At 37.3% G+C, this 14018-nt stretch overlaps 1 protein-coding gene across 2 annotated transcripts in view; it reads left to right on the top strand.

Moving 5' to 3' along the window:
* The window catches only part of slc8a2b (solute carrier family 8 member 2b), a 124571-nt gene that overhangs the window by 89964 nt on the left and 20589 nt on the right, over positions 1-14018 (top strand). For both annotated transcript variants that reach the window (XM_036558405.1, XM_036558414.1), the window contains 4 exons: positions 569-796; positions 1458-1799; positions 1963-2418; positions 10565-10941. In XM_036558405.1, the coding sequence (XP_036414298.1) occupies positions 569-796; positions 1458-1799; positions 1963-2418; positions 10565-10941 (1403 nt within the window). The remainder of the gene's footprint in view (positions 1-568; positions 797-1457; positions 1800-1962; positions 2419-10564; positions 10942-14018) is intronic.

Raw genomic sequence — 14018 nt, 5'->3', positions numbered from 1 at the left:
GGCTGCCAGATAGAGAAGCGTGATTCGTCACTCCACACAACACGTTTCCACTGCTCCAGAGTCCAGTGGCAGCGTGCTTTACACCCCCATCTTGGGACTGCAAGGCTATATACTTAATTTTATCCACCTGTTAGCAATAGGTGTGGCAGAAACACTTAAACTCAGTAATAAGGAGGGGTGTCTCAGTATTTTTGTCCATATAGTGTATGAGTAGATTAAAGGTATAGGATTTTGAAACAGTGACATGAGCTGTAATGACACAGTGGTTGACCCTCTTTTAATGTAATATGGTTAGGTGGTGTAATGGTAAAGAAGTCTCATGCTATTGTAAAATTGCAACAGGTTCAGATTTGTTTCCAATTAATTGCCAAATAAATTTAGCGCACAATTTTCAGTTCTGGTTAAATGACGTTCTACTGACACAAGTTCAAGTTCTCAAGGGAGGTACGGGTACTGAGTGGCAGTGACCTGGAAAATACATTTTCTGTGGTGTTTGGTCTACTAGCTAAGATAGTCTTTGCTCCACAACCACACATCTAACTATACTGTGTGTGTGTGTGTGTTGCAGGTGTGTGGGCATGGTTTTGAATCAGGGGAACTCGGTCCTGGCACGATTGTGGGCAGTGCAGCCTTCAACATGTTTGTGATCATTGGCATCTGCGTGTGGGTAATCCCTGATGGGGAGGTGAGGAAAATTAAACACCTGAGGGTCTTCTTCATAACCGCCTTCTGGAGCATCTTTGCATATATTTGGCTGTACCTCATCCTCTCCATCATCTCACCAGGAGTCGTTGAGGTATGTAACAGAGAGAAAGGGAATATATTCTCTTTTGTGAATTTAATTAGTTCCTACTGTTTAAAAGACAGGCAAAAAAATAACGTGTCTCTGTATGTGTGTGTACAATTGAGAATATCACTGGAGGCTGAGGGACTTGAATAAGAAAGCGTGGTTACAGTGTTACTCTGTGCTACATTAAATGCCGCTTTAGAGGCTTTTGTTTACTGTAATTTATGCACTCTTATACTACTGCTTCTCCACTGTGCAGAAAAGTGATTTTATGTAGCCATTTGTCTTTGTCTGCCTCAGCTAATGAGGTTTAAAAGTAAACATAAGTTTAGCACTATATGGGCCAGTTTCCCAGACCCAGATCAAGGTTAAGCCTAGACTAAAGAGAATTTCCAGTGGTGATTCACTTTGGCACTACAGTTTAGTCCAAGACTTGGTTTAATCCATATCTGGAAAACCAGTCCCACATGTTTCTTGTAGTAATGATCTCTACATGCTCTTTTTTTAAGACCAGGTGTCAGTTCTTCAACCCAAACACTTCTGTGCAGTTATTTGGATATCTATGCACAAGAACACTTTTATTTTACTTGCTTCATATGCATATGTGAATATATTTTTGTTGTATGTATGTATGTATGTGTGCATGCATGCATATGTTTGTATTTTGTAGGTGTGGGAGGCCCTGGTCACTCTCTGCTACTTCCCAGTTTGTGTGATTCTGGCTTGGATCGCCGATCGTAGGCTACTCTTTTACAAGTATATGTCCAAGCGTTACCGTGCTGACAAGAGGACGGGGGTTGTCGTGGAGACAGAGGGGGAGATGACCCCCAAAGGAACGGATATGATCATGGATGGGAAGTTTCCTTCAAGGGGTTCAGTGAGGGCCATGAGTGCAGAACAATGCAAGGATGGGGCCAATAACAGTGCAGGTGCCATGGCAATGCTGCTGAACTCCAACAATGCCACCATTAATATGGAAAGTGCAAAAGAGCTAGACGAGAGCCGCAAAGAGGTGAGAAGAAACACATACACTGTAAATAATTAATATGAAATGACCCCAGTTAGAAATAATGGAAAATATTCTGTCAAATAATGCTATTAAGAACCTGCCCTCCCTCATCACCTATGCTTCTCCTATCTTACTCTCACTCTCCATCTCTTATCTTGTCCTTCAGGTAATCCGTATCCTAAAAGACTTAAAGCAGAAGTATCCAGATAAGGAGCTGGAGCAGCTGGTAGAGCTTGCCAACTACTATGCCCTGCTGCACCAGCAGAAGAGCCGGGCCTTCTACCGAGTCCAGGCTACGCGCATGATGATCGGAGCAGGTAACGTGCTAAAGAAGCATGCAGCAGATCATGCGAAGAGAGCAGCCGCTGCCGGTGAGGATGACGCATCTGAACGCGATGACTATGCTTCCTGCAGCCGAATCAGCTTTGAGAGTGCGCATAGCCAGTGCATGGAGAACTGTGGAACGCTGTCCTTAGCTGTGGTGTGCCAGGGTGGCGCCGGCGAAAGCACCTTCTATGTGGACTACCGCACAGAGGATGGCACAGCCAATGCCGGCTCAGACTACGAGTACAGTGAGGGCACGCTGGTGTTCAAGCCAGGAGAGACCAGAAAAGAGATAAAGGTGAGCAAAGAGAGGGAAATGAAAAGTAAAATGAGACAGAGAAAGACATAAGGATAACGCAAGAAGAAAAACAGGGAGAGTGAAGGGAACAAACTGCAAGCACAAAAGAGAGATAGAAAATAGGAAAAATTTATAAAAGGTCAATGCAGCATTTCTCTGAGATTTTCTTGTTAGACGAAGTGATATACCTATAAACATATTGAATGAACCGTTTAGAGCAGGAGTTCTTAGCCTTTTCCACCCCAAGACCCACCTGTTTATAACTACAAAGCATAGTGGCCCATAGACAAACTAAAACTTTTTTTAATAGAATTTTCTTTTTCCTTTCTTAAATGCTAAAAATGAAAACCTGAGAGTCGGACAGAAAAAGATAATCCCAGTTGTCAGTAGATGTGCAAAATGTGCTGTTGTGTTAAAAAAAAACCCAAAAAAACATATGGCTGTAATGGTATTAAAAAAGGGGGAAAAAAGAAAAGGACAAAAAGAATAGAAAAATACAAGGTAGATGTGGACTGTGATCTGGAGCTGCAGTCCATTGTATTGTCATTGAAAAGACTGCATTGGCTTTCCCAAAAAAGATCTATTGTTTGGTCTCTTTAGTTTTGAGAGTTTTAGCACCTCATCTGAAATAGTCAAACCACACTAACCACGCTCGACTCAGCTCGGCTTTTGGGCACTGAGCACTGTCACAATCAACAATAATAATCAATCTTACTTTTTTGTTTATCAGTTTGAGTTTAACCACTCAGGTTGTTGATGCTTGGCCAAAAATATGCTCCGCTACGATATATGTGTTGAAATCAAACGCATCTCTTTGCTATTATTTTATGGCCGTTTTCAACAACAGCGTGTGCTGAGAGTCTGTAAAAAGTCAAACGTTAAAACAGGCAGATTATGCTGACAGTACAGTGCTGACATGCTGCTAGAAGAGGAAAGCGAGATCTGTTGATGAATTCAGAGAATGCGTTTCCACCAGCAGTGAACTGAATCAGGGTTCGTTTGGAAGCGGACCAAGACCTGCGGTTTTAGCCTGACCAGTTCAGCTGTCTGTTGCAGACCTGAGTGTTTACTCTCATCAAAACTGAGCGAACTAAAGAAAAAGGTGTGAAAGCGCCCTGAGAAACTTGTACATCTCTGGCTAGCTAGCTATCTGCATCGCGCACCCAAGGCTGCATTGTCTCAAACTGATGACGTTTAATCAGCCTGCTACTGCAACATTTTTGTTGGTACATCTCTGTTGATATTTATATTGGTTATAAATTTATTCTTAGATTTGTAATTATTCAGTTTCTCTGCGCACTCTGCATTTTAGATCACAAAAACTATGGACAGTTTAACGTAACGTACAATAAAATAATCATTATAATATAAATTAAAAAAGTCCACATGATGATATATTTATCATACAGGCCTATTTACAGTTAAGATTGGAGGTGAGAGCCACTACCATAGAGGGCTGCAACCTTTACCTTCGTAGCAACTTTTATTAGGGGAAAAAAACGCTAAATAGAATCTAATGGAGAAATGATTTATTCCAAGTAATTTTGGACCATTTCTATTAGTTAATTGTTAATTTTTAATACAATATAAAGGGCGGCTAGCAAATTCAATTTTTTTCAAAAATGAAAAATGAAAAACAAGGTTTTGCCCCAACAGCAGCTATATATTTTTTATTTTATATGAAGATTGAAAGCAACTGAAAGCTTAACTTGTATTATTGGAAGGGTGCCGTCAGCCCCTAGCTTGCCATCTAACGAGACTTCACCTCGTATAAATGCAATTTGAGACTACAAACAATTGTGAGCTTCTGCATTTTCCCCCTACTTCAATGCCAGACAGCTAGTGCGGCCTGTCTGGCCTATGTAATGATAGAGGAAGCGTTGTAATGAAAAGAAGAGGAAGAAAAAAGAGAAAGACAGATTTATGTTACATTAACGGCATCTGGATTACTATAAGCAATAAGAGCTTCCATTTATGGGAAAGAAGAAACAATAGAGAGGAGAAAGAGGAAAAAGTGAGAGAGTGCAGGAGGAAGAGCAGGGTGTTGGGCTAAGTGTAAATGGGTGGAGGGAGAGAGGGAGTTCACACTTCTACAAAGTCCTTTTTTCTCACCTTATGTTCACACCTGGAAAGATGATGTGAGTTTCCACTGTCCGCACTCTGAACCTCTTTTTGGCACTGCCGTCATCATAAAAAAGGGTTTAATGTGTCAGAGAATGAACTTCCTGGACTTTATCCACCCTATACAGATGCTAAAGTGCTGCAGTGTTGTCAGAACTCCTCTAGGACAGTGAGCCTTTTATTTAGGCTGATTTAGTCACAGCCCTGTTCTTGAAGAGAACTATACATCCTATATTACAATATTAAATGTGCAAAGCTCAAAAGTGTTCTCAGCTTATCACATCTTTTATTTATTTTTTTATTATTATTTTTTTTTTAAGAATATATGCCTAATGTTGTCATAAAACAAATGCAGCAGGTTGACCCTTATTGTTTTTTGTTATATTTACATTAGAGCTAAACTAGACTTGTAGAGCCCTATGGAAAATGTATTTCCAGTTTCTGTTTTTGTTTGATTTTATTTTAATGTTTTTGGTATTTACATTTTTGTTTTCCTTTTTTTTTTTTTTACTAGATATAGTAATATGCACTAAAATAATACTGAAAAAAACTTTGTAGACTGTGCAGAGTGCACATTTTGAATCAGCTTCTTGTTCTCACTAAAAAAATAATGTAAAAAGTACAAAATTATATTTTTCCATATACTTATTGCTAATTAGGGGTCCAAGCACCTTTAGGTGCATGGAACCCTATTGCTTTTGCTAGGATTTTTCTTCTCCTTCTTCTTTTTCTTCCCTAAAACGGTTTGTGGAGAAGACACCGTAAGTCATCCAAAGACTAAACTTGGAGGGTAGGTGTAGAACCCCCCCCCACTACTCAGGCAACTAAAATGACCCCAGTTGGCCTGATGGTGGCGCTATAGAGAAACATTTTACGTTTTGGCTCATATGCCCTGAACCGTGGGGCCTACATTCAAAATTCTTGCTTCTACATAATCCGTGCTTTATTCTACATAAACGCTCCAGTGCATGTATTTAGCTCCGCCCCCATATTTTCCATCATAATTGGCAAAATATGTGACATCTACATTTTTCTACTAGTCTGAGGTTTTTCAAGATATCAACACAAAACTGGTCTCAAAATGTTCAGGGGAGTCTGGAGGTCAAGAATTATCAAAATAAATTGAATATTTCTAAACAATATGGCTGCCACATGTCAATTAAGCCCCTCTGGGTTTGGTTTAATTCACATAAATGGCTACAGATTGAGATTGCTTTGGCCAATTCAAATCAAACTTATCCGTCCTGTAAGCTACATGATTCTGTGAAAATCCACCAAGTTTGATACTGATTACTCAATAGGGGGCGCCATACCAACCAAAAATCTGTTTCTCAGCAACCGCTTAGCCAATTGAGCTGAAACTTTGCATGCTGTATCCATGGCCTAATATTTACAAGATCTATTAAGGACAACTGAATCATTGGACAAATATGGCCGCCATTGGCCAATAAGCTTTCAACAGGCATTTGGAGGGCTTAACATTGGCCAATCATCACAAAAATTATATCATGTGTCCATATAGGCAATCTCTAATAGCCTATAAAGTTTGACCTCAATTGGCCATGAGGTGGTGCTATAGAGCATAAACAAGTCCTATAAATTTGATCATATATCAAAATAAACCAATACAAATACAAGTCTTTTAGAATTCTGTAAAGTTTTTCTTTGATTGATCAATGTTTGAAAATTGAGCTTTTCGAACTAGCCTGTGGATTTTAAGACAATTGTTTAAATTTTGGTCTTAAAACAAGCTGTGGAGTCCGTAGGTAAATAATTATCAAAAAAAAAAGCATGACTTTATTGCAAAGAACAGCCATAAGACACCAATGAATCTGTTCGGCCTGGCCTTTTCTGACTTAGGGGGCTATAGATTCTTTAGTTTTTAGGTGATTGTGATAAATCTTGGTAAACTTGTACACTACTATTTTCTGAGGAAACATGAAAAGTTTCATTTAAATTGATTGTCATAAGCCCCTACAATACTTAATCTAGTGCGTAATTATCAAAATGTCATTATATTCTTCTATGGATGAAATAAAGAAAAGATGGTGGTTTCAAATTACACATCTAAAATTAAATTAACATCTAAAACATTGCAATTATATGTATATTCCAAAATTGCACAGGAAATGTGGAAATTTGACTTAAACCCAGGTTGGCCACACAATTGATAATGGTAATATCTTTTGTGCCCAGCAGAGGGAGCATCAGCATTAAATGCAAATTATGACTTCAAACATACTTATGGTCATAGTCTTTGCAACATCTATCTTGCAGCAAAGGAACTTTGTGAATTTTATGTATTCCACCGAGCCAAACAATTTTGCTTATACAAGTCTTTTAAAAAAACTCTATTGTTTTTCTGTAAATCATCAACTGATGTTTTCATACTGCTTGCTGAAAAGTTGTGGCAACGTCTCAAACTTGGTCTCTAAACGACTGTCAAAGTCTCAAGATCAATAATTATTTTAAAAATCTTGCATTTTAAGCACAATTTTATTACAAGTTATGGATCAATCAGTTCGGTCCAGCCTATTCAGAAACAAGGGACCACAAACTTGTTACTTGCGCTCTGATTGTGACCAAAAATGATATGTACATTGAAAATAATCAGCTGAGGAAACGTATGAGATTTGGCTTGAACTGGCTTAAGTTGGCTCTTACAATGCTCAATGTACTCCCAACAATCTACAATATAAATGTTTCCTGTCTAAGATTAAAATAAAGACATGACTATTGTTTTAAATTATGCATCTTAATGAGAATTAACACTTTGCCAATATGTGTAGGTTGCTTAACTGTACAGGAAATCATATAATTTAATTTCAACTAATTTTAATTAGCGCAAGAGGTGTTTTATATTTCTCTGGCCACCAGAGGGAGCCAAATCAGCAACTGCAAATGTCAATGCTGAACTAATTAATAAAAAATATACAATTAGTGGAAAGCTTTACTGTATGTCTTTAGGTCAAGACCATTTCTGTATTTTATGCTTTCCACCGTGCCTGACAATTTTGCAAATACAAGTCTTTTAAAAAACTCTGTTTCTGTTTTTCTTGCATTGTCTCAAACTTGGTCAAAACCGTTGAAGTCTCAAGATCAATAATTGCTTAAAAAATCTTGTCTATTAAGCACAATGCTATTGCAAGTTATGGAGTAATCAGTTCGGTCCAGCCTATTCGGAAACAAGGGACCACAAATCTGTCACTTATGCTCTGATTGTGACCAAAATTGATTTGTATATTGATAATAATCAGTTGAGGAAACCTATAACATTTGGCTTGATTCTGCTTATATTAGCTCTTACAATGTTCAATTTACTGCCAAAAATCTAAAATATAATTATTCCACTCTAAGAATAAAAACAATAAAAACATGACAATTGTTTCAAATTATGCATCTTAATGAGAATTTTTACTTTGCAAATATGTGTAGGTTGTACTGTACAGGAAATCCTATTTGATTTCAGCAAATTTTGTTCAGAGCAACAGTTTTTCTCTGGCCACCAGAGGGAGCCAAATCAGTAACTGCATGTCATTGTTGACAAATGCATGGAAAGCTTTACTGTATGTCTTTAAGCGAAGAGCATTTCTGAATGTTATGTTTTCCACTAAGCCTAACAATTTTGCAAATACAGGTCTTAAACTGTCAGTAATATCATAGTTGAAAAACGATGGAGAATAGGCATTTCTTACTAATTGAGTTTAAATCAAATTTCATTTTTCTTAAAACAATCATATTGAAACAATCATATTCTAAGCACAGTGTGGCTGAAGATTTGAATAAATTGATGTGAACTGGCTTATTCTGCCATAAAAGGCTAAAAATACATCAATAATTGTCTGAATATAACCAAATTTGACACAAATATACAAAATGCCAAACTGACAGTGTATTATGATTTCATTTGGAATTATACTCCTCAGTAGTCAAAGTAATTGCAAGGTGGAAACTAATTCCCAAAGTGGTGCTTGGTTCCTTATTGCTCTCTACCGATAAATTCTCTAAAAAAAAAAACAGGTCTGCTGTGGGCCTCTTGTAGCTCACCATGAAAACATCCACCTTTGAAGATTACGGTCGTGGGTTTGATTCCCTGTCACAGATGTTGGATGGTGCTATAGCAGTTGTTGTGAACACACACTTAATTATCTTAAATTTAATAAAGGGTCTTTCTTAAAAATCCAATGATTTGCTGCTTTCTATGTCCAGAGACATGAAATTTGTTTATGCTGCTACTTTGTCCTAAAATGGTGCGTGGTTCCTTGTTGCTTCCTTTCAATAAATTGTTTCAAAAAGTGCCGTTCTGCCACAGTTGCCTTGTGGCTCACTATTAGAGCCTCTGCATTTAAACTCTAGGGTCGTGGGTTCGAATCCTTATCATGGATGTTAAAATGAATTGCGTAGATTGTAGTGGATGTATCACCTAGTGGTCTTAATTGTAGGAAAAGGAGATCTTTCCAAAATCTAAAGATATGCTGCATTCTACGACCAGGGGCCACTACTTTACTCCTCGATGTCTTCCTGGTGCTTGGACCCCGCAGATTGCTGCTTGCGGCTATATTTATTAAATGCATTTCCCGATCCTCTGTTTTAAATATTAGTAGTAGATTTAAACTTAAGATGACAAGCGGCTTGTTGTGGTGTAATATGCAAAATTATGTAATATCATATATCATCAATAACATTTGTGGCATTTCCCTACATGTGTGTATTGTCACACTCCAGACCGCAATTAGTAATTATCAAGGCTTTTGAGAGAATTACCTTAAGAGTAAGTAAGAATCTGCACACACCACTGGGGTGAAGAATTACTAACATGAAAGGCCTTTAATGTACTTGAGTACAGGATCTGTATTCATGAATGGTGCCTTAAACATGCTTTTTTCTTAACTTCAGACTTAAAGGAATGGTTCAGCAAATGTATACATTTTTTCTCTTACAGATAAAAGGCTAATGTAGCTAACAAGTATTGGAAGTCTAAATCACCTACAATCTTTTCTGTCAGTATATTCCTTCTATGACAAACTTGCCACAGCTTCTTGTTTTTAAATACATTTTGTGCTAACTTGACGATGTGGTTTGTGATACAGTATGACTTACTGTATTCTGCAAGAAGTAAAAATGAACACCACCATGTAACTGAATTATGTAACATTTATGGGGCTGCCATCTTGGGTGAAGGGAAGAAAAAAAGTGGGGTTTAATGTAAAACTGGAAACCCTCTATGTCATCACTGGGTGAAAATTGATGCTGTATGTTGCTAATGTGGGAGTTTCATGTAGGACAGCCCACTAATGCAACCATGCTGAGCTATTCCCTCACAAAATAATGTTCTGGTTGGTTCCCAGTTTGCTATGAATTTTCTCATTTGGGTTGAAAGTGCTTTAAAACTGTAACTTCATATAACTGTTTAAGAAAATGGCAGTTACAACTTTTTTTAAACTTTAAAGATTCATTATTAGATATGAGGCCTACTTAAACATGCTGTGTCTTCAGAAGAAATAAACATGAAATGAGGTGTTGTCTGTATTTGTAGTCTAAAAGTATTTCAAGTGCTCATCCTTAGAGCACCTTAGCATTTTTAGAGCATATTTCCAAGTAGTGACTTTCTTATTCCATATTCCGCACCTTTAACATTTTGTTTTTTGTTTTTTTTTCTCTTTCTTCTTATGTTTGGTGCTGTCTTCTGGCACTGAGTGAATTGAACTGAAATATCGATTAAAGCCATAATAATTCAGAATGTATCTCATGCTCTATTATATGCTACAAAATGTATCAGATGCTTAAACAAAAAAGTAAGATTTCTATAAAGATTAGAAGAGAATGTTTGAGAGTTTTTATTTCAAGAATTGCATTTTAGAATGCATGGCTTTGAGAGGTTAAGCCATATGAACGCAAGCTGTTTCATGAAACAAACATCGTTTTGCTCTTAATCTCCCCCACTTTTTTTTTCTCTCTCTCTCTCTCTCTCTCTCTCTCTCTCTCTCTCTCTCTCTCTCTCTCTCTCCCTCCCTCCCTTCTTCAGGTAGGGATAATAGATGATGATATTTTTGAGGAGGACGAGCATTTCTTTGTGCATCTGCTCAATCTACGGATTGGCGATGCTGAAGGCATGTTTGAGAGTGATGAGGTTGGCCAAGCTCCCAAGGGCCGGCTGGTGGAGCCACTGGTCGCCACTGTGACCATCCTGGATGATGACCATGCAGGAATCTTCACATTTAGTGATCGTGTTATGCGTGTGAGTGAGAGTGTCGGGACCATGGAGGTGACGGTGGTGAGGAACTCAGGGGCCCGAGGCACTGTCATACTTCCCTACCATACAGAGCCAGGATCAGCCCGGGGAGGGGGTATCGACTATGAAGATACACATGGAGAGCTGGAGTTCACGAACGACCAGACTATGTGAGTGTGTGCATTTGTGTGTGTTTGTGCTCAATTGATGAGACTGTTTCAGTTTAGGAAAATGAGATTTACTGTAGGTTTACTGTAGGCATGCACTGACAGAATTTTGGGGGCGATTTCTGGGCCAATAGTGATAACTGACCTGACCTTGTTATGGCCGATTACAACCTATTTAATTTCTTTAGCATTTAAGAAAGTTCAGGCTATAATGCATATATGAAGTGCAAGTGTAAGACCACATAAAACTCTAAAGACTGACTCACTTTAGCCACAACACAAATAAATCTGACCTTATCATTAACAGATGCTGTTATCCAGAGCTACTTTCAGTGGTACTTTAGGTGAATGTAACCTCATTAGTCTATCCCAAGGGCTTTTATTAATACACAAGTGTGTGTGTGTGTGTGTGTGTGTGTGTGTGTGTGTGTGTGTGTGTGTGTGTGCGCGCGCGCACTTGTGTTAGTGTTGTGAGATGTGTCTCAGTTCCTGTGTGAGCTTAAAAGGAGATGCAAAATTTCCCTTGTAATTTTCTATAATTCCAATATCAGACTTATAATTAAATTTTCACATTATAATGTCTGCCAATACATTGTTTGTAGTCTGATGTGCATAAAAACTAACTAGTAAGTGTCTGTGTATGTGTGTGTGTGTGAGAAAGAGAGGGTGAATGAGTTATGTTCCTCATTCTTCCTCCACTCCGCTGTACTCTATGATTAATGAAGGCTAAACTGTAGTGTAGGGCTGGCCCAAATAATGTGAATATTCTAATATTTATTTATGGGCATGGTATTAGGCACAAAAAATCATACCTAAATAATCTTAGCTAAAGGCTGAACACAGCCACACTCCTATGATTTAATAGGTCACCCATTTTCTAATCAGTTTGATGTATTCCTGTAAGTTATGAATAAAACATTGAAATAACTCAGAGTCTTCAGTCACGTGCAAGATTTATGTTTGTCTATCAAAGTTTTTCACTTGTGATGGAATTGAACTTTGATCACTAAGTTAGCAGTGGAATATAAACTTGGTTATCCATTCAGTAAACCAGCTAAACTGACTATGAAAGCACATTGCTAAACAAAGATTTTAAGACTTACATCTTCATTGTCATCACTGCTATAGGGAAGCAAAAATACAGTCAGTCATTTGTCTCCTTATCTGACATAACATTACAATACAAATTTCTATGTATCTTTGTGATGTGTATTTTAGAACGAGATGTATAAATGTGTAACTGTTTGTTACAGATTAAAAAGTTGAGTATTCTGATTAAAAAGCAAATAGACACTTAAATAGTAGTGTTTTTAAGGGTATTACTGAGCATTTTAAGGGTATTACTGACTCTTTGCATACTTGTTTGGGAATACCAATGAAAATTCATAGCCTGTAAAATGCTGTTTGGGCCAGCCCTAGTAGTGTGTCATGTGGTGTACCAATGAAAAATGGTTTACTATTACAAGACAACCTAATGATCAAGCACTGCAGTATTATACTGATAACCATGTGTTTGCATGTAAATGTTTGGCCATACAAGTAGATTTCTTTTCATAGTTTCTGCCTAGACAGCCACAAAAAGTGTAAGGCAGTTAAACTGATTGTTATTGTTGAGTTGGCAGCTTAAAAGGCTGCTGTCAAAATTCTTTCTTTGCAGTGGTGGGAGGGCTAGTCTATACCAGTGATAACTTTTGTGCAGCAGTGAGAGGCAGTCAGATAGAGAAGGATGTTTGTGTTTCAAGGGAGAAGCTGTAGTGTTCATGCTGATGCTGGGATGTCTGAGATTCCATCACCAGAGCGCTGTTGATTATAAAAAAACAAGAATGTGTTTGACACTTTCTGTTTTAATGTAAAAGTAATGATTTGGCCAAATGTTTCAGTTCTGCAGAATTTTCAAAAATTATCCCAAATATATTCAATCCACCAAGACATGTTTTTCTGAAGTTTTCTTCTGTTGTTTTGCACTGGAGCTACATGACTAACATAGTGATCTTGTAAAGATTATACTCAACCTATTACCATTTTGCAAACCGTATGCCTAAATTATCACACACTTTTCTTAAACCGCATTTTGTTAAATTTTGTTGTTGTTAAGTAACCTCAAATAAACTGTATTATGTGGTTTCTAACACTGTCACAAACTCTTATGTAAAAATAGTCAAAAACTAAAATCAGCAGTAAGATCTGGTTTGAAGCTTGAATTAAATTTTTTTACTTTTTACAATTTTTGTAGCACATAACTTGTAGCATGTACTAATGTTTCTCCACTTTTTTTCTTTAATTTGTCGTCCATATGTGTACATATGACTGTGTGCCAAAGGACGTGACACACGTTTTCTGTTAATATACATAACTGTTTTATTAGTTTTTTTTTTCTTTATTTTTATTTTTATTTTTTTTTGAAAATACATGGATTGCAAACAAGACTAGTCAAAGCCAGAGGTATGAATGACTCTAAGTCTCAGACAGATTCTTATTACTGCAGTAGCAAAGGCTTGAAAATAGCTTCTTGACTCTGAATAAACTCAGAGCTTTCACTGCTATTGTTGGTCCTTGGGTGACCATGCTTCTGTTTCTGTCAAATGAGAATTTAAATATAAATATATATTTTATATAAATATAACATCTGTTTCTTGATAGACTTCTCTGTTGTTTACAGAGGTCCAAGATCAGGCCTCATTTCAGACAAGCATACCCTCTTACAAAAAAAGTGCATTAAGCTAATTTTTTTCTATGGTATGAATTAGAGCATCAGACAAGGAGAGAGAGGAAGGAGATGCACAAAGACTTAAAACAAGGTCCTTATAGGAGCCATTTAAGAATCTTATAGTGTTCAGTAAACATTTGCTTTTTTTTATTCTGATATTGTGTTAAACCTTAATATAATTGCTTGACATGATATTTACTTGTATTGTTGTTGCAGTTAAAGAACCCCCCCCTCTATGTAATATAGTAATGGAACATTCCATACAGCATCCATGAATGTGAGTGTTGAGTTAACAGATTTAAGACGGTCAGGTTAGGAGTAACATAGTTTTCTGACCAAAATCCTAACGAGCCAACTATGACTTGTAAACATC

Source organism: Colossoma macropomum, unplaced genomic scaffold (assembly GCF_904425465.1).
Source record: "Colossoma macropomum unplaced genomic scaffold, Colossoma_macropomum, whole genome shotgun sequence".
Classification (NCBI taxonomy): Eukaryota; Metazoa; Chordata; class Actinopteri; order Characiformes; family Serrasalmidae; genus Colossoma; species Colossoma macropomum.
The sequence above is the reverse complement of the archived record's forward strand: the minus strand, read 5'-3'. Positions and strand labels throughout refer to the sequence as shown.